This window comes from Cornus florida, unplaced genomic scaffold (genome assembly GCF_030987335.1).
Source record: "Cornus florida cultivar Cherokee Brave unplaced genomic scaffold, ASM3098733v1 CherokeeBrave_3.0.0_Hap2_Chr11, whole genome shotgun sequence".
NCBI lineage: Eukaryota > Viridiplantae > Streptophyta > Magnoliopsida > Cornales > Cornaceae > Cornus > Cornus florida.
In genome coordinates, this window is record NW_026775581.1 from 125,006,096 (window position 1) to 125,028,695 (window position 22,600).

The 22,600-nt window shown below is 35.8% G+C and overlaps 2 protein-coding genes across 2 annotated transcripts; both read left to right on the top strand.

Annotated features, from left to right (window-relative positions):
• The first annotated feature begins 387 nt into the window (after positions 1–387).
• Positions 388–4,643, top strand: LOC132286175 (pentatricopeptide repeat-containing protein At5g39350-like). The gene has a single exon (XM_059788451.1). It carries the CDS (start codon positions 631–633, stop codon positions 3,625–3,627), a length of 2,997 nt encoding a protein of 998 aa, XP_059644434.1. The 5' UTR covers positions 388–630; the 3' UTR covers positions 3,628–4,643.
• A 4,832-nt stretch (positions 4,644–9,475) lies between these two features.
• On the top strand, positions 9,476–16,208 carry LOC132284308 (uncharacterized). The gene is made up of 7 exons (XM_059786400.1): positions 9,476–9,636; positions 9,744–9,792; positions 9,914–10,051; positions 10,954–11,187; positions 15,051–15,090; positions 15,177–15,274; positions 15,415–16,208. Exons 1-7 carry the CDS (start codon positions 9,578–9,580, stop codon positions 15,430–15,432), a joined length of 636 nt encoding a protein of 211 aa, XP_059642383.1. The 5' UTR covers positions 9,476–9,577; the 3' UTR covers positions 15,433–16,208.
• The last annotated feature ends 6,392 nt before the right edge of the window (positions 16,209–22,600 follow it).

A 22,600-nucleotide genomic window follows, 5' to 3' on the forward strand; every position in this document is an offset into this window, starting at 1 on the left:
ACTTCTTAAATTGCTAGATTGATCAAAATTAAAACACTATATTATCCTTATTACTAAGGCTAATAGTTATTTAATAATAAGGATAATATAGTGTTTTAAATTTTAATTAACTGACCCGCTTAATTAAAGGACTCATCCATAACTCATTATTCGCGGGCCGGTTTAAACGGCTTTGCGGGTTTGGATAATATTTTTGACACCCTAATGAAAATCTCATAAACCATCAAGTCGTCGCTGTTGCTGGTTCTACATTTTCTCAACTAAAATTTTACTAAAAAAAAAAATGTAAAATTTTCTTTCAAATACTTATGGACTTTTCCAACTAAAATTTCTTATACTCTGATTAGATGAAAAGTCTATACAATTGTATAAATTTTATCTAAAATTCTAACGATAGACTCTGCCTCTCACTTGGTAACTCTACAGTCTTTGTGTTGGACTTGGAGTTACACGCCAATCTACAAATCCAAGACCTTGTGGCGCTGAAATTCTCTCTCTACAGCTTCTTCTGGTATAACAGAAATAACTAATTCTTCCCCATAATCCACAACCATTCATGGATATGATAAATCTGGAGAGTGGCTTACATGTGTGTATAGCTAGTTGAAAATGGCCTGAAGTTGGAGGCCCATGGTTTTCAATCCTCCATGGCGTGTACTCTCTGGTTCCTCCCTTCGGAATCTTTGGCCAACCCTCTACAGCTCTTTCTTTACTCTCTCTTCTCCCCCAAATCTCAGTCTTCCATCCACAAAAAACCATTCACTTCACAATTCAATCAATTCAAATGGCACAGACTTTCTTCGTCTGATAAGCCTCTGCCATAAAATTGAAAACTTGAAGCCACTGAAATCTCTGCTTATCGTTCACGGGCTTATTGGCCATGAACCACTGGTTGGAGAATTCGTTAAGCTCTGTTTTCATCTGGGTGCTCCAAAGCTAGCTCTTTCTACATTTGAGAAAATTGACAAGCCTAGTTTAAACTTGCAGAATCTAATGGTTAAATGTCTCTGTAATTGTGGGTTATTTGAAGATGTCTTGTGTGTATATCAGAATTGTCTAGTTTTGGGTTGTTCGTCTGATAACTATACCTTTCCGTTTGTGCTCAAGGCTTGTTCTGCCCTGGGGGCTCTTCAGAAGGGTAAGGAGTTACATTGTGTTGTTTTGAGAACTGGGTTTGGAGATAACCTTGTTGTACAGACAGCTCTTGTTGACTTGTATGCTAAATGTGGTCAAATGGGGATTGCACGTTCGCTGCTCGATAGAATTTCCCAACCGGACCTGGTTTCATGGAATGCATTGATTTCTGGGTACTCCTCGAATGGGTTTAATCAGGAGGCTTTCGAGGTTTTCCAGGAGATTCGAGTGATGGGATTGAAGCCTAATGTCAGCACTTTGGCCAGCATCATTCCCATATTCACCCGTTTAGAAAAATTTGATATTGGTAAATCTGTTCATGGGTTTGCTCTTAAATCTGGATATTTTGAGGATGAAACTTTGACGCCTGCTTTAATTTCATTATATGCCGGTGGTGGGGATTTATCGGTTGCTAGAAATATGTTTGACTGCTTACTGAAAAAGAATGTCGCCATTTGGAATGCCATAATCTCTGCATATACACAGAACCAGAAATCTAATGAAGCCTTTGAAATGTTCCGACAAATGCTCCAAGTTGACTTGCAGCCTAATGCGGTCACTTTTGTGTCAATCATCCCCTCTTGTGAGAATTTTGGTATCATTTTGTACTGTGAATCCCTTCATGCTCATGTAATAAAAGATGGATTAGACGGTCAACTTGCTGTGGTTACTGCGCTAATGTCAATGTATGCCAAGCTTGGAAGTATGAACTCAACTAAGTTTCTTTTTGATCAGATGCCCCAAAGAAACCTCCTGTCATGGAATTCAATAATTTCCGGGTATGTGCACAATGGACTTTGGGATACAAGTTTGGATGCATTCCGTGAAATGCAGTTTGAGGGTTTTAATCCAGATGCAATTTCTATCATCTGTATTCTTTCCACCTGCTGTGAATTAGAAGCCATTCTTCTAGGAAAGTCCGCCCATGCGTTTAGTCTTAAAAAAGGATTTGGTTTGAATGTCAATGTGTCCAATGCACTATTGTCATTTTACTTGAATTGTTGTCAGATCTCCTCTGCTTTCAAACTATTCTCTAGAATGGTTGTAAGAAATGAGGTTTCATGGAATACTATGATATCTGGATGTGCACACAATGGAGAAGAACGAAGAGCAGTTGCACTTCTTCATCAGATGCAGCAAGAGGGCATGGGCTTGGATTTGGTTACCCTTGTAAGTGTTCTTCCTTGTTACAATGGGACTGAAAATTTGGTGCATGGTAAGGCTGTTCATGGCTATGCTATCAAAATGGGTTTTGCCTTGGACGTTACTTTAACTACTGCACTTATTAGCATGTATTTTAACTGTGGAGAACTTGATGCTGGGAAATTACTTTTTGAGGTCATGCCTAATAGGAGTGTAATTTCTTGGAATGCTCTGATAACTGGCTATCGATATCACAACCTACATGACGAGGTCATCATGTTGTTTGTTCAAATGATAAAGGAGGATCAGAAGCCAAATTATGTGACCATACTGACTGTATTACCCATGTGCTACACCCAGTTGCAAGGCAAGTCCATTCATGGTTATGCAACTAAAGTAGGGATTGTGCTAGAAGCTCCTCTTCTAACATCTCTTTTATTCATGTATGCTAGATTTAAAAATATAGATTCATGTATGTCAGTCTTTGAGATTGGGGAAAAGAGTATTTCTTTGTGGAATGCTATTATGTCTGTTCATGCACAGACCCAAGATGCAAAAAAAGCAGTTGCTTTCTTCTGTCAAATGCTTCAAATGGGAGTGAAACCTGATTATGTAACAGTTTTGACCTTAATTTCAGCTTGTGTTCAGCTAAACAACCTGAATCTCACAAATTCTGTGATGGCTTATGTGATACACAAGGGATTCGACAAAAATGTAGCCGTCAACAATGGCCTTATCGATTTGTATGCAAGATGTGGGGACATTTCAATGGCAAGAAAGCTATTCGATGGTTTTCTTGAAAAAGATTCCGTCTCTTGGAGTGCGATGATCAATGGACATGGGTTGCATGGTGATGGTGAAGCTGCCCTTGCTCTTTTCTCGCAGATGAAATCTTTGGGTATGGAGCCTGATGAAATTACTTATACAATTATTTTATCAGCTTGCAGCCATGCAGGTTTAGTTGAGCAAGGCCGAATAATTTTCAAGTCTATGGTAGAACATGGAATTTCGCCAAGGATGCAACACTATGCTTGTATGGTAGACCTTCTTGGGAGAACTGGTCACTTGAATGAGGCTTATGACATTGTTAAGAACTTGCCCCATAAGCCTTCTGCGAGCTTACTCGATTCTTTGTTGGGTGCTTGTGTAATTCATGACAATATTGAACTTGGAGAAGAAATTGGTAGGTCTCTTCTTGAAATGGACCCTGAAAATTCGGGATCATATGTGATGTTATACAATATCTATGCAGCAGCTGGAAGGTGGACTGATGCCAATAGAGTAAGGTCTAACATGGAAGGGAGACAACTAAGAAAAGTTCCTGGTTTCAGTATTATTGAGGGAACTTGACATCATGACGAATTATTGTCATGAAGTTTTTTTTTGGGTTAACTTCAGTTACACCCCCTGAGGTATGTCTTAACTTCAAGGAGACCCCCCCACGTTTGCAAAACTTCAGTCAGACCCCCTACTTTTTTTGACACACATCAGTCTCCCCCATCAGTCAACGGTTAAAGTTGGTTAGAGAAACTTTTTGCCGACGTCAGCAAAAAATGAGCTTTTAATGCCCAGATTGCCCCTAAACGGTTCTGTTTGTTTACAAACATTAACGGTTATGTTTGGCTTCAGGTTATAAAGCAATTAAAATGCCCAGATTGCCCACAAAGTCCATGTTAATGCCCAGATTGCCCCTCAACTCCAACAGTCATGTTTGGCTTCTATAAATAGGAGATAGGCACAATGTTTTTTTGCACTTCCTCTCTTATATTCTCCTATGTAAAGTGCCTCTCTTCCTTTCTTATATTATCCTATGTAAAGTGATGTCTCAATCAGCGTAAATAGTCGTGAAGGTAGAGGCAGAGGCTATATACAGTATAGGAACAAGATTTGTTGCTGTGGGGATTTTGCTATAGTGAAGGTTACAGAGAATGACAAAAATCGCAACAAAAGCAGGCTGTATTATACTTGTGAAAATGAAACATGTAGTTTTTGGGAATGGTGTAACCCTATAGATGGTTCTGTTGGTGCTGCTGAGGAGTATTCACCTGCAAATCAACTTTTGCTTGAGGTTGTTGCTGAATTGAGGTTGCAAAGACAAGCTATAGGTTCAAGGTTACAAGTTGTTGAAACAACTATTTTGTATTTGAAGATAGTTGTATTTACTTGCTTCTTGTTATCTGTTTTTTACTATTTATTTGAAATAAAATTATGCAATGCATATTGACCTATATTGAGTACATTTACCATTGAAGCATCATCAATCTATTATCATTGCACATGCATATACAACCACAAATCAAGCATCATCTATTACTGAAAAACCACAAAAAAAAAAAAAAAAAAAAAAAAAAAAAAAAAAAAAACATAACCATTGTCAACTACAAACTTACAAACATAACCATTGTTAACCACAAGTTACAAGTTTCAAACAAAGTAGGTCATAAAAAAATCCTCACTGTTGTATGGTGAATAAAACCCAAAGGAGCCTCCAACTGCTAGTTACTGTTGTGTTTCTTTCCTTGGTACTGTTGATTTTGCTACTCTCTCTGTAATTGAATATTAGGATTAGAATACTAATGCAACAATAAGTTAATATGTATAAGGATAAATATTAGGTAATTTATTGCTTACCCATGGTGGAGGATTAACACCAATACCACTCTCACTTGGCTGTCTTCCACCTCTGATGCCACTCTGGTTTGGCTGTTTTCCAACTCTGCTACCACTCACATTTTGTTGAGAACCACCACCAATGCCACTCACATTTGGTTGAGAAGCTCATCTTGCACGTACATTTCTTCCACCTCTTGCACTTACATTTCTTCCACCTCTCCTAGTAGTTTGGGACTGGAAAAAATTTAAACAAAAAAAATTAGCTAAGTACAGTATTGGGTAATCATAGAATTAAAAAATTGTTATAGTGAACATAAGTAAGGACTTATACCTATTGTGTAACACCAGAAGTTCTTGCTCCTTCTGATCCTTGAGTTTGAGACCTTATGTTTTCCTAAATTAACAATTAGAAGGTATATAAATCAGTAATAAAAGAAATTTATCAAAACATAGCAAGTTTAAAATTGACTGAAACACTCACTGCTGCTGTTTGAGCTCTTCCTCTTGCACTTGCAGCCCTCCCTCTTGCTACTGCAACTCTTTCTCTTGCTGTTTGAGCTCTTTGGCAAGTCCTCCTATTATGACCAGTTTGTAGGCAATACTTGCATGTTACAACTGATGATCTCTTGGTACTCCACTTGCACTTTCAGGGGCAGGTTCACCTTGTTCCCTTCTTCTATTTTTTCTTGGTCTACCAGGTAATCTTCTTGGTTTAGGAGGGTATAAGTCAATTGATGAAGTTTTGGGCACATCTTCTCATCCATCAAAGGATGAATCATCCCACTGTGGGCAAGTAGATATGTGTCCTTACTGTAACAAGGATTACAAAAATGCTCAGGGTCTTGCCTATTCCATGAAATAGCACCAGCTGTATGCCTGCAAGGTATCCCTGATATCTGTCATGCTCTACATGAGCAAGTCCTCAAGTTTAAATTAACCACACTTACTCCCACCACTTCATGAACTTCAAACTCCTCCCTCCGAGCAGGACAAACTCTACACCCTCTTGATTCTTGAATGGATTTGTTTAATTTTTTCAAGGCATTTGGTGTTAAATTTCCCTTCCAAGCTAAAGCTTTCTGATACCTTTTCTGGATTCTCACCATTAATTTAATCTTAATCCACTCAAGCATATTCAAGATTGGCTTAGACCTATAATGACCAACCCAGTTGTTGAAGGATTCAGTCAAATTGTTTGTGATATGGTCACTCTTTGACGTCTCACCATATCCCACCCTAGACCATATTTCCAAAGGCTTGTCCATTAGCTAATCATGAGCTTCTGTACAAATCCCATTCATGTGATTCATTGCATCATTAAATTCAAGTTCATTGCATGATCTTGCAGCTTTCCAGAAAAAAAATTTCAACAACAACCCAGGATTATCCTTCCTAAAACTGTTAAACAAGTGCCTACAACAAATCCTATGGCTTGCCTCAGGAAATAAGTTAGAAATTGCAACCTCAATACCCTGAAATGCAAAATAAAATAAATTAAAAGTAATTATGAACAATTTAATAATGAACTATGTAATAATGAACAGTTAAAGAAAAAAATTATACCTTTTGCATATCAGACATAATTGTCCAATGTCTGGCATGTGCATCTACACCAAGGATATCCTTCAAATTATCTATAAAAAAAATCCATGTCTCCTTCCCTTCACTTTCTACCACAGCATAGGCAATGGGGAATAGACCATTATTGTCATCCAAGGCCACAACTGACAAAAGTACTCCACCATGTGGGCCCTTTAAAAAACAGCCATCTAACCCAATGAATGGCCTGCAGCCTTTTATAAACCCAGACCTCAAAGCATCAAAAGCAATGAAAATCTTTCTGAATCCATTCACTCCATTGAATTCAGCATCATAATAATCAAGTGTGACCAAACTGCCAGGGTTTATCCTCATAATTTCATTCCTATAGGAGGGCAGCAAACTGTATGACTTCCCATGGTTACCCTCAAACACATCCAATGCCTTTCTTTTTACCCTATAACATTGTTGTTTCTTTGCCCTAATGCCATATTTTTCATGCAGTGCAGTTCTCAGACTTTCAACTGTCATTTGTGGGTTTTGTTTAAGTTTCTTAAAAAACTTCTTTGCAATACATGTAGAATTGGCCAATGGATTTTTATCACCCCTCACACAAGAATGATTGTCATTGTATGTTTTTATCATGTAAGTCTTACAAGGCAGTGGGGAGGCATGGATCCTCCATGGACAACATTTGGCTTTGCAAACACAAGTTACCATTGAACTCTCATTTTTGGTCTTTCTAATTTGAAACCTTTCTTGGATTGTATAATCTGTCAACACCTCTTTAAAATGTTTCACATTTTGAAACAATAAATATTGTTCTAGTTTTATAGGTTGTCCTTCAACCTTTACATATTCCTTTCTTTTAATATTTTTATTCCAATCCTTACTCTTTGATCTATTTCTCTTTGGATATTTCACACCAATCTCTACACTTGAATCAGAATGTGCTTCATCATTTGACTCATAATCTGACATGCCATCCTCACAATCCACATTGTAGTCTTCATCATTGTCTTGAAACCCTACATACTCACCATCTGAGCTATCACTGTCAGTTTCAACACAATCAATATCACCTTCTGCCATTCAATCTTGATTCTCTTTCCTAAAATCATACACATCATCTTTCTCCACATCACTATCCTCTTCCTCATTGTTTTCATCACCCACTTCCTCATCACTATCCTCTTCCTCTCCCTCACTATTTTCAGCATCCACTCCATAATCCATATCTTCATAAGGGTCATCCATATTAGTTGATATATTTAAGAGTTCAACTTCTTCTATCTCAACATACACATTAATGTTAACTCTTTCACTATTTAAGTATAACATGTCCAACAAATCAGCTTCATTCTCAACCAACATCTTAGAATAAGAACCAGGAACATCATAGTATATAGAATAAGTAAACCCCAAACCCCCAGGATAATCCTCAAGAACAGCTCTACTTATGTCTTCCAGGAAATCATACAAACCATACTTATCAGGGTCTACATGATTAATAGTTCTACATTTTGACTTGTAGTGCACGTGAAAATTATGATAAATATCTCCCATCATTGTCAATAATTCAAATAACAAGAAATATAAAAAATAAATGGCATAAATAAGGCACTGGCCAATTGAAACAAAGAAATTGCAGACAGATTGAACAAATTCATGCATTTTCAAATTACAGACATTTTAACATAAATTAAACAAATTCATGCATTTTCAAATTAAACCCCCAAATTGAACAATTTTCAGACAAATTGAAAAAAAATCAAGATCCTAAATTTACAGACAATAGAACAATTCAACAAACCCAACAAAGAAACTCAAAAACTAACCCTAAACCCCCAAACCAAAACAACCGAACAAAGAAACAGTAAAAAAGAAACCCATTTTTCCAAACCCGAAATCCCCTATCAACTAAAACCAAAATCAATTTTTAGAAAGACAAAATCCATACCTCTAAATCGCGATTTTTTCTCAACAGCTTCAAATCAAACAAATGTTTCCCCTTCGAACCTTCAACTATCTGTAGATATGTTGTTTGATCAAACGTATTCAGTGTGTGTATCAACTAAAATTGATGTCTTCACATACGAACCTAGGGTTATATCTCTCTGTTATCTCTTCTCTCTACCTCTCTATCTAGGGTTAGTCGACAAAATGAAATTTCCAAAACCTAAGTTTGGGTTAACGAAGTAAAGTGGATTGAAGTGTTTGGCCACTATGATTAGAATGTGTTTGGTTCACAAGATAAAGCAAAATTGGGTTAAAGTTATACAAACTTTGATTTGATTAAGTGTAAAGAGGAAAACGACAAAAGGGCAATTTAGTCATTTCATTCACTTATTATTTTTTGCCAGCCGACAATGTCTGACAGGGGGTTTGACTGAAATTTTGCAAACGTGGGGGGTCTCCTTGAAGTTAGGACATACCTCAGAGGGTGTAACTGAAGTTAACCCTTTTTTTTTGGGTGGGAAAAGTGCTTTCACCATTCAATGTTTTCAAATGTGAAACTGAAGAAGTCAGAATGAGCATGTGGAGCAGAGAGGCAGCTAACAACAACATTTTGTTGAAGTTGTGGTTCACTTACTAAAGTCATGTGTAAAACTGTAAATGTTAATTCAGGAAAAATTTCTTTGAAAGTGATATTAATGAAAGGTCATTTTATTTTGTTTTTATAAAGAATGCTGAATTTATTTACTTATCTAACTAAATAAATAAGTATTTGGAAAGTGACTCCAACAAAATTGATTAACTTTTCTGGTTGAAAGAGAACTTAGCAGCTTCCTGAAAGAGTAATAGGGAAAATTTTGAGATTAACCATAAAGAGGTTTAGAACTCCCCACTCTCCCCTGAGCTGAGTACTAAGAATATCATTAAAAAAAACAATTCACTATTTTATTTTTATTTATGAAAACATTTACCTCCTACTAAATTGGCCATGTAGTATAGTATCATTTATACTTTTAACAAAACATTTCCCGGGTATGGGGCGAGTCCCTCCCCATAAAAAATAAATGACCTTTGAACGACATCGTTTTACTTTTAACAAAACTAAGGAAACAAGTCAAGGCGTGAGAGAGTGAGAGAGACGGAGAGGTCCTCTGGTTTTGGGAAGCTCAGGAGTGTGGTTTGTGGGAGCGTTATGGCGACGGATGTGGTTGAAGCCCCTTCAACTCCATCTCAGCCACCTACCCATTTCGGGTAAATTTTTTTTTTTTCTTCTCCTTTTCTTTTTTACCCTAATTTTGATCAATTGGGTTTATCTTGTACTATAAGGTTAACCATGTATATGCATTTATATGTTGCAGCCAAACACGCCACTTCTATCTTGCCGTCGACAGACTTAACTTCAAGATGGTGAATCTATATCTCAATTATCAAATATAGTTTTTTATTTTTTAGAATTTTTTTTTTTCCTTTTCTTTTAGGAGGTTGTGTTTTTTCAAGTGATCGAATTGGCATAAATTGGATTGCGCAGGAGACATTGGTGGATCTGTTGGGGATGGCGGGCCACCGTCCGAGCATGCCAATGGTGGTATGTTGCAGCACGCGCGATGAGCTCGACGCGGTCTGCTTCGCGGTCTCCAACCTCTCTTACATTTCTCTGTCCTGTCTGGTACTTATTTTCTATCTCATTCAATTTCCCTTATTTCTTTGATTTTGGTAGATATCAAACAAGAACAGACTTTACATGTAGAATTTGAGATTGAAATTCATTCCCATTCATCAAACCTAGTTGACGATAATAGTATTTCAATTGCTCAGTTAGTTAACTGCTTCTATAAATGGGTTGTGCCCAGTAAATTGACACACTTATTCTTCTTATGCAAATATATGCCTCATCTACAGCTTACTACCAGTGTATTGAGGGCATATTTCTTTTTGGTCTCACATATTTGTGAAATTGGAATTGGCTGGGCAAACTAGATTATTGTATTCCATAGTGCAGATGAAGTTGCTATTGAAGTTCCTGTTTATTTCATTACAAACACTCTTTGTTTGTGTGTTACAAATCACATTTTTTATATGCATTTTATGTATTGTTCATAAACCCTCAGACAAGTGCCCATATTGTACTTCCTTTTGAGATCTCATTTTTTTGGCTCTTGTGGCTGTGGTCATGTCCATGTCCTTGTTATGTAGCATAAGCTAAAAATAATTATGCAAAAATAAAATTTATACTTTGGAGTTTTAAGAGAATTAAATCTCATCGTGAATATTGTACGAGTGCAACAAAAGCTTCAGATTTTTTGTCATTATATATACCTCTACGGTATTAGTATGCATAGCCAAATTGCTCGATGTTGAATCTTCCAAATTGTTGATATATGCCTGTTGATGTTGCCTTTAATAATACGGTTAATACCTTGGCGTATAATAATGTGTCTCTTTCAAGTTTGTACCTTAAACTAATGAAAAATGATTGATGGATAAATTTACGGTGTTAACTGCAGTTGTCTTTGTGTGTTGACGTTATGTTTGCTAATATAGCATGTAACTTTGTTTCCTGTACCCCAGTACAGTGACCTTGCTGAAGCAGAACGTGCATTGATTTTGGAGAAATTTCGCCAAGCAATGATGAGGTGGAATCAGAATGCCAATGATCAATCCAAAGATGATAGTAAAATCGAGAAAGAAGAGCAAAAATCTCATCTGATTGTCGTAACGGATGCTTGCCTTCCACTTCTTGCTGCAGGGGAGTCACCTATTACTGCTCGTGTTCTAATAAATTATGAGTTGCCATCAAAGAAGGTAAAATTCTTTTCCTTTTTATGGGTTTATATGTTCCAAAATTCCATGCATATGTTTGTAGGGTCACCAGTGCTGTTGTGCATTGCATTGTTGTGTGGTAATTGGTGTAATTTGCAAGTTTTTACTTTTTTACTTTCAGCCACATTATATCACTGTGCATTTTTATTGTAATCTCACGGTTACCATGATACAATTGCTTCCCCCATTTACACAACAATATGTGATCTTGTAATTTTAATAGCATACAACTGTTTGACGTCCTTTGTATCAATTATTTTCCAGATTTCTGTTGCCGTTGGATAAATCCATACTTAAAATCAGTTCCATTTTCTTCTTCTTCTTCTTCTTCTTCTTCTTCTTCTTAATGTTGTAGAGTGTTTGAAATTTGGCATTTGAAAAGCAACAATTGCTGATACGGGTAGGGAAATGGGGTTTAACTTAGATATGTGTTGGATGTTGGGCAGGCATTATGATATCAGTGACTGACTTGGCCACCTAAATTATAAAATGTAGTTATGTTAAATAGAACTACTGTGTGTTTGCACCATATGCTTTTTAATATATATATATATATATAAAACTTTATCCGTCCAACCAGGATGAGTAGCCGGTAGCCCTTTTGTCAAAAAGAAAGAAAAAAATAGCATGGCTTATTTATGCATTCCAGTGACTGCACCAATTCTAGATCACGCGGTGGTGAAGACTAATGATTGCTTAATGAAGGAGAGATTTTATCTAACAACAATGCTAGTTGAGGTGGTGAGGAAGGCATGATGGACTACAAAGTAGTGGAACTTGTAACCTTAGATAGAACAAAATGGCAAAATTAGATAAATAAATTAAGTAAAGATTTGCATATGCTACCCAAAATGCTTTGCAATTGGCTTTATGAAGTTGTGTTGAATATGCCAAAAACACAAGTTAGATAAAATACTTGAGGTTAAAAGTAAAAAAAAAAAAAAAAAAAAAAAAAAAAGAAAAAAAAAGAAAAAGGACAGAAATATATGGTTTCTTTGGAACCAGCACATGCTTTTCACTGCATACAATGCTACTTAACATACAACTGGTGGCGACGTTGTTTAATTTTTGTGAGAAACACTTCATTTTGTTGCCATTTGGCCAATGCCTTTTTTTTATTTTTATTGCAATACTATGTGTCTCTGACACGGATAAAAAATCATTTTGTTATGCCATTTCTGCTGACTTGAAAATGTAATCATTTTGGAAGTGCAATAAAAACGGTGAAATGTATAGAAATACATAGAAACACTTGTAAATAGAATCTAAAATTCATTAATTGATGAAGATAAGCCAAATAATTTATAGTTGTATACTACGTATATTTCAAGCCTACACATCTACGGAGGGCTGCAATTGACCCGAGTCTTTCAGGAATAGCTTAGGCTCGGATCATAATGCTCGGTTGTGTTGGTTTGCTAAGTATTTGTGCAAACGAGCCAATCTCGAAAAACCCATGGATCAACTCATTGGACTCAGAACATGTTCATGAAGAGGTTCATGAACGCTCGTGAACTTGGCTCGTTTTTTAGGGCTTATTTGAGTTTATAATCAAATTTTCTCCATATGAATCTTGATATAAGTTGGATTTCAAGTTCAAAATTCGAGAATGAGCTCCAGTTTGAGCTCAAAATCTGCTAAAAATATGCCAAATGAGTTGAGCTTGGATAGTTGCATTCAAGCCAAGCTCAAATACTCATATTTGGCTCAACTCAGGACAAGCTGAGTCAAACAGCTTGTGTTCAGCACAACTTAGCTGGATTGCAGCCCTGCAGCTATCATAGGACAGTGGGGTAAATTTAAGGAGTAAACATAAATGTGAATAAGTCATCAAAGTAATGTCAAATAATTTTTTACTATTGAAAGAAAAGTTTAAATGATTCTAATTCTAAAGCTGATTTACTCATGTAATCAGTAATATACTATATTAATAAGAGAAGTTACATAGAAAATAACTAAGTAAAACAATTAGGAAGTAGGAATATAAGAATTAGCATCCAAGTACTGAAGAAGCTTTTCCTCCTTACCTCCGTTTTTCTTCCTCTTCTTCTTCTTTTTTTTCTTTTTCTTAATTGGTACTCACACACACATGCCTCCACCTAAGCTTGAACCCCTGACCTCCCTTTGGGAAGTAGGAGCCTGGTACCACTAGGCCAGCCCGTTGGTTTCTTCCTCTTCTTCTATTTCTTCTATTTATCTATTAGAGATATTTTGCCCCATAATCTTCAAACTTCTCACGAAGAGAGAATATGAAACTACCTTTTGTTAGTTTTGTGATTGTTGCCAATATAGACAGAATTTCAAAAAGCATAAATCTCAAGTTTTCAACCAAAACAACTTCATTTTAATTGAAACATCCGTACGTCGGTGCTTTATTGTAATCCAAAACAATTTGGCCCTTCCAATGAAAACAAAATATGAACAAAACTTATATCCTTGTTTTGATGCCCCCTTGCACTGCTTTTATTGTTGCCAGCGTTCTTTAATCATAAATTTATTGTGCAATGAGCCCTTCATTTGTGAATGTTCTTCACAAATTTTACGTTGTTGCCCCTTGTTAATAGATTTTGCTTAGCTGCATATATTATGATCACTGTCCATATTCTCCGGTTTATCTACTTCACAATATGGAAAAATTGACCTTACTGGAAAAAAAGGGAAAAATTAAAATAAAGAAAAGGAAAACAAAAATCTAATAACACTCTCAATGCCTCTCACCCTCAAGAAAATTGCCATCAAACCAAGTTTAGGGACATCTTAATAGTAAATGCGAGTAAAAGCCATTGTTGTCTGCTAAGCATACAATATCATGTTATGATTCAGCGCTGCTCATACCTGTTAGAGCCCAATGTTCAACACAAAGGGTCTTGAAGCTGGGTCTTGGTTTGACTTGATATGAATCATTTGTCACAATTAAATTTGAAGCCCTTAGTTGAACCAGCAGTCCTATAATGTCCAGTTGTATTTGGAACCTAGGTAACAAGTACACCAACAGATGATGCTCTATGTCCAATTCTCCAAAAGTATAATAATGGGCCTCTGACTTCTAAATTCATATGGATATGAATGTATAGAAACCACAAGAGATGCCACTCTCAAGAAGGTATCATTAGAATTTAGAAGAGGTATATTAGCTAAAGGAAGAAGACAGCAAGTTTTATTGAGGTGTAGAATCAAATTATTGTTTCAAGTATAAAGTAGTGTCTTTGTTATTAGAAAGGTGCAAGGACTACTTAACTAAAGATGACATAGCTAAAACACCATCGCTTATTTTGTTGTGCTTGATCTTGAATCTACTTGGTAAATGAAATTAGATCATTTGATGGAGTAGGGAAAGCCCTTAAGGACACCGTATAATTCATCCTTTTGAAAATTTAGATTCGTGTGCCTGTCCAAATAGAACCCCTTCCCCCCCCCCCCCCCCCCCCCCCCCCCCAAATAGGAGGTATGGCACACAGAAAGAACCTTAAAGCTCCCTTTCCATATGGCGTGTTTAGAGATATTCACAAATGCCTGAACTCTTATACCTACTCGTATAACAAATTTAGTTTTAAGTCACCTTTGACTATGGAACAGCTGTATATCCTTGCTATTCGTAATAAGTAATTAGTATGAATTTCCATCCATAAGAATTCTCCCTGCCATAGCGTTTGTCCTTTTCATGATGTTGTTGGTTTTAGTCCTGCCTGACATGGTACCTTGAGGGCTGTTAAGATGAAACTAAATTTCAATATCTGATACTAAATGTTGTTCTCTAGCATGAGTGTCTTTCTTTTTTGTTGCCAATGCCACAAATATAATGTCTTTCTGGGTTGCTTCTTATTATTGTTGGTGGTTGCTTGCAGGAAACATATATGAGGCGCATGGCAACTTGTTTGGCAACAGGTTATTTATTCAATGCGTTTCATTTTCTTGTTGTAGAAGAGTATAGGGATTTGTGTTTTCACAGAATTCTTCATAAATATAAGCAGATGGAATCGTGATCAACATGGTTGTTGGGGGTGAAGTAGTGACTCTCAAAAGCATTGAAGAAAGCAGCAATCTTGTCATAGCTGAAATGCCCATACATGTAAGTTTGCATCTTGTTTCATGCTCGTCTGTTCTCATTTTGCATGGCCTTGGGCCCCCCCCAGAACACTCACTCTCTAGTTCTTCACCTGCTCTTGACAAATTTTAATTGAGATAATCTTGAATGTGGTTGTGATGCAGATCTTTGAGATGTTTTGAAGGTGCTAGGACCCTCGGATTCCCAAATTTGTTTGAGAGGATTTGATCACTTCTCTTCTCAAATGTGTAAGGTATCTCTAATGGGATGGGATTTTGGCATCCATGCCTTGAAAGGCAACATTTTATTTTATTTTATTTTATTTTTTACTGTGGAATATTTTACTATTCGTAGATATGGACCTCCATTTATACCCTCACATGTGAGAAATGATAAGAACAAAATTATTGAAATTTTACTGAGGGTTGACAGTAGTGGTGCAACGTCCATTTTTTCGTTTAGTCTTTTAGGTCTTTATGGCAACCAAACTTAAACATGAGAAAAACTGTTTATGTTTGAAAATCTGACCCCATACCAACGGGAACGAACAGTCAGGGAGGACGCCAATCCAAGTAATGAGGTGAGGTTAAGAATTTGAGCCATATTCATCATACCTTTTCAAAGAGACAAATTAAGTTTTAGGCCTCAACTACAATCAAGACCCATTTTGAATATGTACATCAGATGGGACCTATAATTTTTTATTTTAGTTTATTTTATTTATTTATTTTATAACAGGTAAAGCATATAGTCGAGGGACTTTCTTGAGTTCTAATGGAAAAAATGTTGAGCCCCCTAGCTTTACATGTTACATGTTGGGTTTATAAGGGATGATGTAGCTCAATAAAATAAAATAAAATAACTTTTAAGATAAAGATCAAACCAAACCTGGCCCACGGTCACGCCGACCTCAGAATTCCATACGATTTACTTAATCCAAAAAAAAAAAAAAAGAAAATTACTTAGTCCCTTGTTCCCAAAAATTTCTTTAATCCATGATTGGGAGAATAAAACTACTTTGATTCGGAGAGCTAGATTGTAAAGATGCATTTTGCATGGCCATTAACACTATAAATATCAATAACCAGTGATGGTCAGTAATCACTTGATAAATGAGGTTATATTTTAATTAAAAGGAATGGAGCACACAACTCCAATTGAAAGGTACAGTAAAAGATTCTTATGGAAAGTGAAATTGTCATCCAGATTCTTCAGCCACTACCATCCTATAGCCATAGGGCATCATCATCATAAGCTTTAAAATGCATCATAAAAACTCCACCACAACCCCAAGCAAACTAACTTGCCTTTCCAGTTTGCACCTTTAGCTACCTGTTGTAATTGTGCAATTGAGGCTAGTGTGTGTGTGTGTGTGTGAGAGAGAGAGAGAATGGCTATTATGTGTTGTATTGAGGTGCAGCCTGACCGGGAGATGAGTGTGGACGAATTCAAAGCTTGGCTACGCCGCTTTGACATGGATCATGATGGTCGGATCAGTCAGGAAGAGCTCAAAGAGGCTCTCCGCAGCCTGCATACTTGGTTCGGGTGGTGGAAGGCCCGTCAAGGAATGAAGGAAGCCGATACTGATCGAACTGGCCATATCGACAATGCCAAGGAAATTGAGAAGCTGGTGAACTATGCCCAACAACGTCTCGGCATGAAAATTTACCAAAGTAATTGGTGATTTTATCAATAGTATTTTTGTGTATCGTGCTTTTATGGTGTCATGCGCATGTAATAAGTGTTGGTGCTTTTATGGTGTCATGCTGGTTTTTGTATTAAACACTAATTTCGTTTGTATTTGTGGTTTAAAAAGTCTGAGCGCTTGTGGGTTAACTCATTGTCATTCATGATTTTTGTGGATTTGAAATAATCTTCTCTATGAATTCATTAACCTTAAAATAAATTATCCTTATTAATTACTGAAAAAAAAAGAACATTCTTATTATTTTTTTAATAACAGTCCATAATTCCATAATTGAATGTCTTGTTTAGTATATCTTCATTAGTTCATTACTGAGTTGTAATATAGCTCCAATTCTGATTTTTTTCATATTTAGTTGAAAAAGAAACCAAATTCATAAAGAATTTTACAACTTTTAAGTGTTATTCCCTCAACCCTATGTGAAATTATGTGAAATTGTCATAACGCATACTAAAAAAAAGAATTAGGGACCAATGGACCACGTATCTAAAAGGTATTTGAATTCACAATCTCATCAAGATATCTACTAAATCATTTTATCGATGCCATGTAAAAAAAAGTTGAAAAAGAAAAAAAGAGAATATTACCTATACCTAAGAAGATAAAAGAATTTTCGGAAACTGAAAAAGGTCGACATGGTCACAAATAGTTAGAATCTACTTTTTTTAGAGTTGTCATGCAAATGCCTCTAGTGATCACGCTTTGCAGATAAAATCTTCTGACTTTCTAAAACCTAAAAGTTGTACATTATGGGGAAAAAAAAGTTGTACATTATCCACAAATTCCTTAAAAATCTTCAAACATTAAATTAAAATTGTATATATCACCTACAAAAACCTTATTTTTTTCTTTATATTGTTACATTTGTTTTTATTTACTTCTAAATGTTTTGTTTTGCTTCCTTAATTTCCTTTTAAAAATATATTTCTTAAGATTTTAGCTGACTTCCTACATAACACAAGGGTACGTGGATATATATATATATCTTGATACACACAAAAATACATATATATTACACATTAAATTCGTTCTGTGATTTGAATATATATATATTCATTTAGTTACATCAAAACAATAGAAAATATTCATTTTAATTTGAGTTATATACAATAGTATACATAGTACCCTAACATCAAAGATAGTACAATTAATCTCAGATTTAAATACTTCCTTCGTCCTATAAAAATATCAAACATGAGACTTTTTACTTTTTATGAGACAAAAGGGATAATATGTTTAGTTTTGCCTACAAATCAAATTATCATAAAATGGGGGGTTTATTACATCCAAAATTGTGATAGGTGAATAAATGACATGTGGCCATGATGAGTAATTGAAGCGCAGGTGATTTGACCAAATAAATTATCAAATGGTGATTAAAGAGAATTTAAAAACATAGATGGGCCTTCACATCTCCGTAACACCACTTTACTTTCATTTTTGTTCTGGACTGTGCCTTCATTGGGATTTTTCGCTCTCTTTTTGGGCTGCCTTGTAAGGCTTGTTCTTGTCTTGGACTTTGGCTTGTCCTTGCTTTGGGCTTTTGGCTTTTGCAGTCTTTGTACAGTTTTCTTCCCTTTAATATATTTTCTTCCAAAAAAAAAAAAAAAAAAAATCACTCTAGCATGTTCACATTTGATATTACATATTAAAATGGTATTCTAGTTAATTAGTTATACTTAGAGATGCTATTATAGATGCCTATAAGAAGGGCATTTTTCATGTTTTAAATGTAAAAATTAGGTAGGAAAAAAGAAAAAAGAAAAAAATGTAAAAATTAGGTATGAAACTGAAACAGTACTGTTGGGTTATGGCCTGTACGCGTCCGTACCCTAGACCAGCGGACATTAATTCTTTTGTTTCCCGCGCTATTACAAAGCTGATGAAGGTGTCCCATGACTACTTGCATAGGGAAGAAAATTTTCATCTTCCTTTGACCTCCCTATGTCATTGGAAAATGATCAAATATATATATACATACATACATATCTACAAAAGTATAAACAAATGTAGTAGTGTAGTACTACATGACATTTAAGAGTATATTAGTTTAAGAAATTAATGACTTTTTGCTCATAAGATGGGAGACCAAAAGAGAGACCGTAACCTTAGACCAAGCCTAAAAGCATGCTTTTTATATTAGTCAATTAATTTGATCTCGAACCCAAGTTAGTCCAATCAGTTTTTGCTTATTCAATGCAGTAGTAGTTTTGACTGTATTGATATGTGGGAATCCACCAAAGTGTTCAATCCCCATTTGGAAAGTTAACCCCATGTGATTGACAACCATGCCCCTTTCAATGCAATTTAAAACAAATACCCATGCACATGAGACTATATTACCAACCTAGCTAATTAATCCCTCTATCTCTAAACGGGTTGGATTTTTTTTTTTAATTTTTTTCTTCTTTTTTTAATTATTTAAATAGAAGAGGACGATATAATTATTGCAGAAATATTATGAGAAGAGCACCATGATGTTTGAGCTCTTCATATTTAATAACGATATTTTTATTTTTTTAAAAATATTAAAATTAAACATCAACAATAGATGATCCTGTTATATATACACCAAAAAAAAACTGTAGCAAATGATCCTATTATATATACTTATATATACTTATATCAGTATATACTTATTACTTGTTTATCACTAAAGGAAATCCTGGTATCACATGGTCCCATCGATCTGTCTATATCGCCAGCTCATTCACTGTTAATCACTTACAAGTCAAACCTCAGTCAACCTGGGCAATGCATGCATGCATGCCAACGCCTTTCACAGTGTCTCTATATTTTATATTGATATATAAGTTTCAAATTAAATAATAACAACATTCTTACCATCCATCATAACGGTTAACATGTGCATACATGAATTATTTTTTCATCCATCAGAACGGTTAACATGTGCATACATGAATTTTTTTTTTTTTTTTAAATAATTTATTGTGGAATCACAGTCAATAACATACTCACATATTTATAGAATTTGTATTGAATTAAAGAGAATATTATAACACGGATTACTTAGTAAGTAGCAAATGAATTCGTTATATGACACTGGGCTTACTATAAATAGTAATTATCTATATAAGTGTGTTAATCTAACAATTAATAAAGTTTAAGAATTATCGACAATATACAAGAAAAGTTTAGAGAATTCTACACTATAATTCTAAAAAAGTTAAAAAAAGTATAGGTAACTTCACACTATTTTAGAGAAATTTAAAAGAATCGACTCTGTAGAGAAGTCTAAAACGTTTACAATCCATGCAAGCTATCATGTCATGTATGTTGTAGGTGTGATGCTAGCGTAGCGTAATCATTTGGTGTGCAAATTTAACTATATATAAAAATAAAAAATATATATAAAATTTTAAAAACCTCATTTAATATGACACGTATGTAAAAATACTAAATATGTTTACACCCTTATTTTTCACTTTCCAGTAGGAGATTACCCTGGTCGATTTTAATGGAAAGGTACTACCACATTCCAGTGAAAAGTCTTGGGACACATGGCAGCCAAGGAAACAAGCGGTTACAAGTGGTTCCATGCAAAGTCATGGAACACATGGCAGCCTAAGAAGTGAGCGGTTACATGCAAAGTCATGGGACACATGGCAGCCTAGGAAGTGAGCGGTTACATGCAAAGTCATGGGACACATGGCAGCCTAGGAAGCTGGTCGATTCTAATGGAAAGTTACTACGACGTTCCAGTGGAAAGTCTTGGGACACGTGGCAGCCAAGGAAGCAAGCGGTTACATGCAAAGTCATAGGACACATGGCAGCCTAGGAAGTGAGTAGTTACATGCAAAGTCATGGGACACATCCTAGGAAGTGAGCGGTTATATGCAAAGTCATGGGACACATCCTAGGAAGTGAGCGGTTACATGCAAAGTCATGGGACACATGGCAGCCTAGGAAGCTGGTCGGTCCAATGGAAAGGTACTACGACGTTCTAGTGGAAAATCTTGGGACACATGGCAACCAAGGAAGCAAGCGGTTACATGCAAAGTCATGTGACACATGGCAGCTTAGGAAGAGCGGTTACATGCAAGCTACCATTACTAAATTCTATAAATAGGGCATGATGTTGTAACTTAGAGAGCCTGTTCAACGTTAAACACAACATTTCAATACAATTTTACTTTTCATTGCAATGCACTTTCAATATGATTAGTATTAGTCCTACACTTTACTTTTCATTAGATAATTTATTTACTTTCATAAGTAGCGTAGTTCCTCCTAGCTAGTTAACCATCCCAAAGTCCTTTATCAAAGGTAAAAAGAACTCAAAGGTGTTAATTCCAAACCACTTCACAATCACCTAGTCTCGCAGTCTTCCTTCTGGAATATTGTTTGGATCTTTCGTTAGAACTACTGCAGTTCCTCGCATACCCAACCGGTTCCATCGGAACCGACACCAGCTTTTTTCAGGCCAAACATAGTGGCATGCCCTGCAAGACATTCTGAACGGAGTGTTTCCATGGCAGGAGAGAAAAGACACGGCAAATCTGTTCAAGATCCTACCGAAAATGAAAGGGAACAGGCTATTGAACTTCCTGATGAAAGTTCACGTGCCGTTCTTGAAGAAGGAGAAAATATGGTTAAAAAGTTCGTTGAAGCGATGTTAAGCGAATCTTTCATGGAAACTATACGCTCGATTGCTCATAATCAAGACAAGAATATTTATGATCAAATAAACATTGCTAATGCACAAGACCAAAAGATGGAATGTGTGATACCCCCGGATTTCAAATGCAGGTTGCCCAGGCCCACGCTCGATTACCCGAGGATATCAAACCAATTAGTAATAATCGAACACAGAATACAATTAAAACAAATGAAATAAATAAAATTTGCTGAAATGAAAACTAAAAATGATAATCCAATAATTGAAACCTCAAAATAAATAATTCCATTGATAAATAAACTATTATGTTACAACTGATCCTCCACGAATACAAATCGTTCTCCAAATTATATAACTCGGAAATCCATCTAGTGGACCCTTAAAATATCCCACTGAACTCAAATGACTAGAAATAAAACCAAAGCCTAAAACATGAAACAAAGTCTTACAGCATCGGTGGAGTGAATGACTGTATTTGCTCAGCACGATCCAGTTCTAAGACTGGAACTAACGAACACCTGTAAAAATAAGAGTGGGTCAGACCCACATGCAAATTCTTCTCTGATTACAATCCAAACAGTGACCCGATACGAAAATACACCCTAGATATCTCAACAATAGCTATCTAATCCATATATATATATCCACACTAAGGGACATTCACTGGACTACAGTAGGGGCCTCAACCTGAATAGAAGGTAACATGCGAAAATGTACCCCAAGGTGGGCATGAGTACCTAGACTTAACAGGGTACACCTCAACCTACTATAGCCAGCTATGCATCCACTGCATATATGCACCCTAACCAACGAGTCTGAGACTCAAGCTCATCTCGTGGTATCATAAACATATATATAAAGTCCGTCCAAAAACCAGGGTATGTCGTTCAAATATTTATTGAGCTGACAAACAATAGACAAACTAGTTAGTCACTCAACTTATTCAGTTGATATGACTGAACTACAATCCATTAACCCAAGAAGTCATCCAACTTAATTGTAGTTG

Excerpts from the sequence above, each read along its gene's own strand:
- LOC132286175 (XM_059788451.1), top strand. The coding sequence starts at position 631 with ATGGTTTTCAATCCTCCATGGCGTGTACTCTCTGGTTCCTCCCTTCGG.
- LOC132284308 (XM_059786400.1), top strand. The coding sequence starts at position 9,578 with ATGGCGACGGATGTGGTTGAAGCCCCTTCAACTCCATCTCAGCCACCT. Across the intron at positions 9,637-9,743 it reads CAGCCACCTACCCATTTCGG|CCAAACACGCCACTTCTATC; the intron begins GTAAATTTTTTT and ends TATATGTTGCAG. Across the intron at positions 9,793-9,913 it reads ACAGACTTAACTTCAAGATG|GAGACATTGGTGGATCTGTT; the intron begins GTGAATCTATAT and ends TGGATTGCGCAG.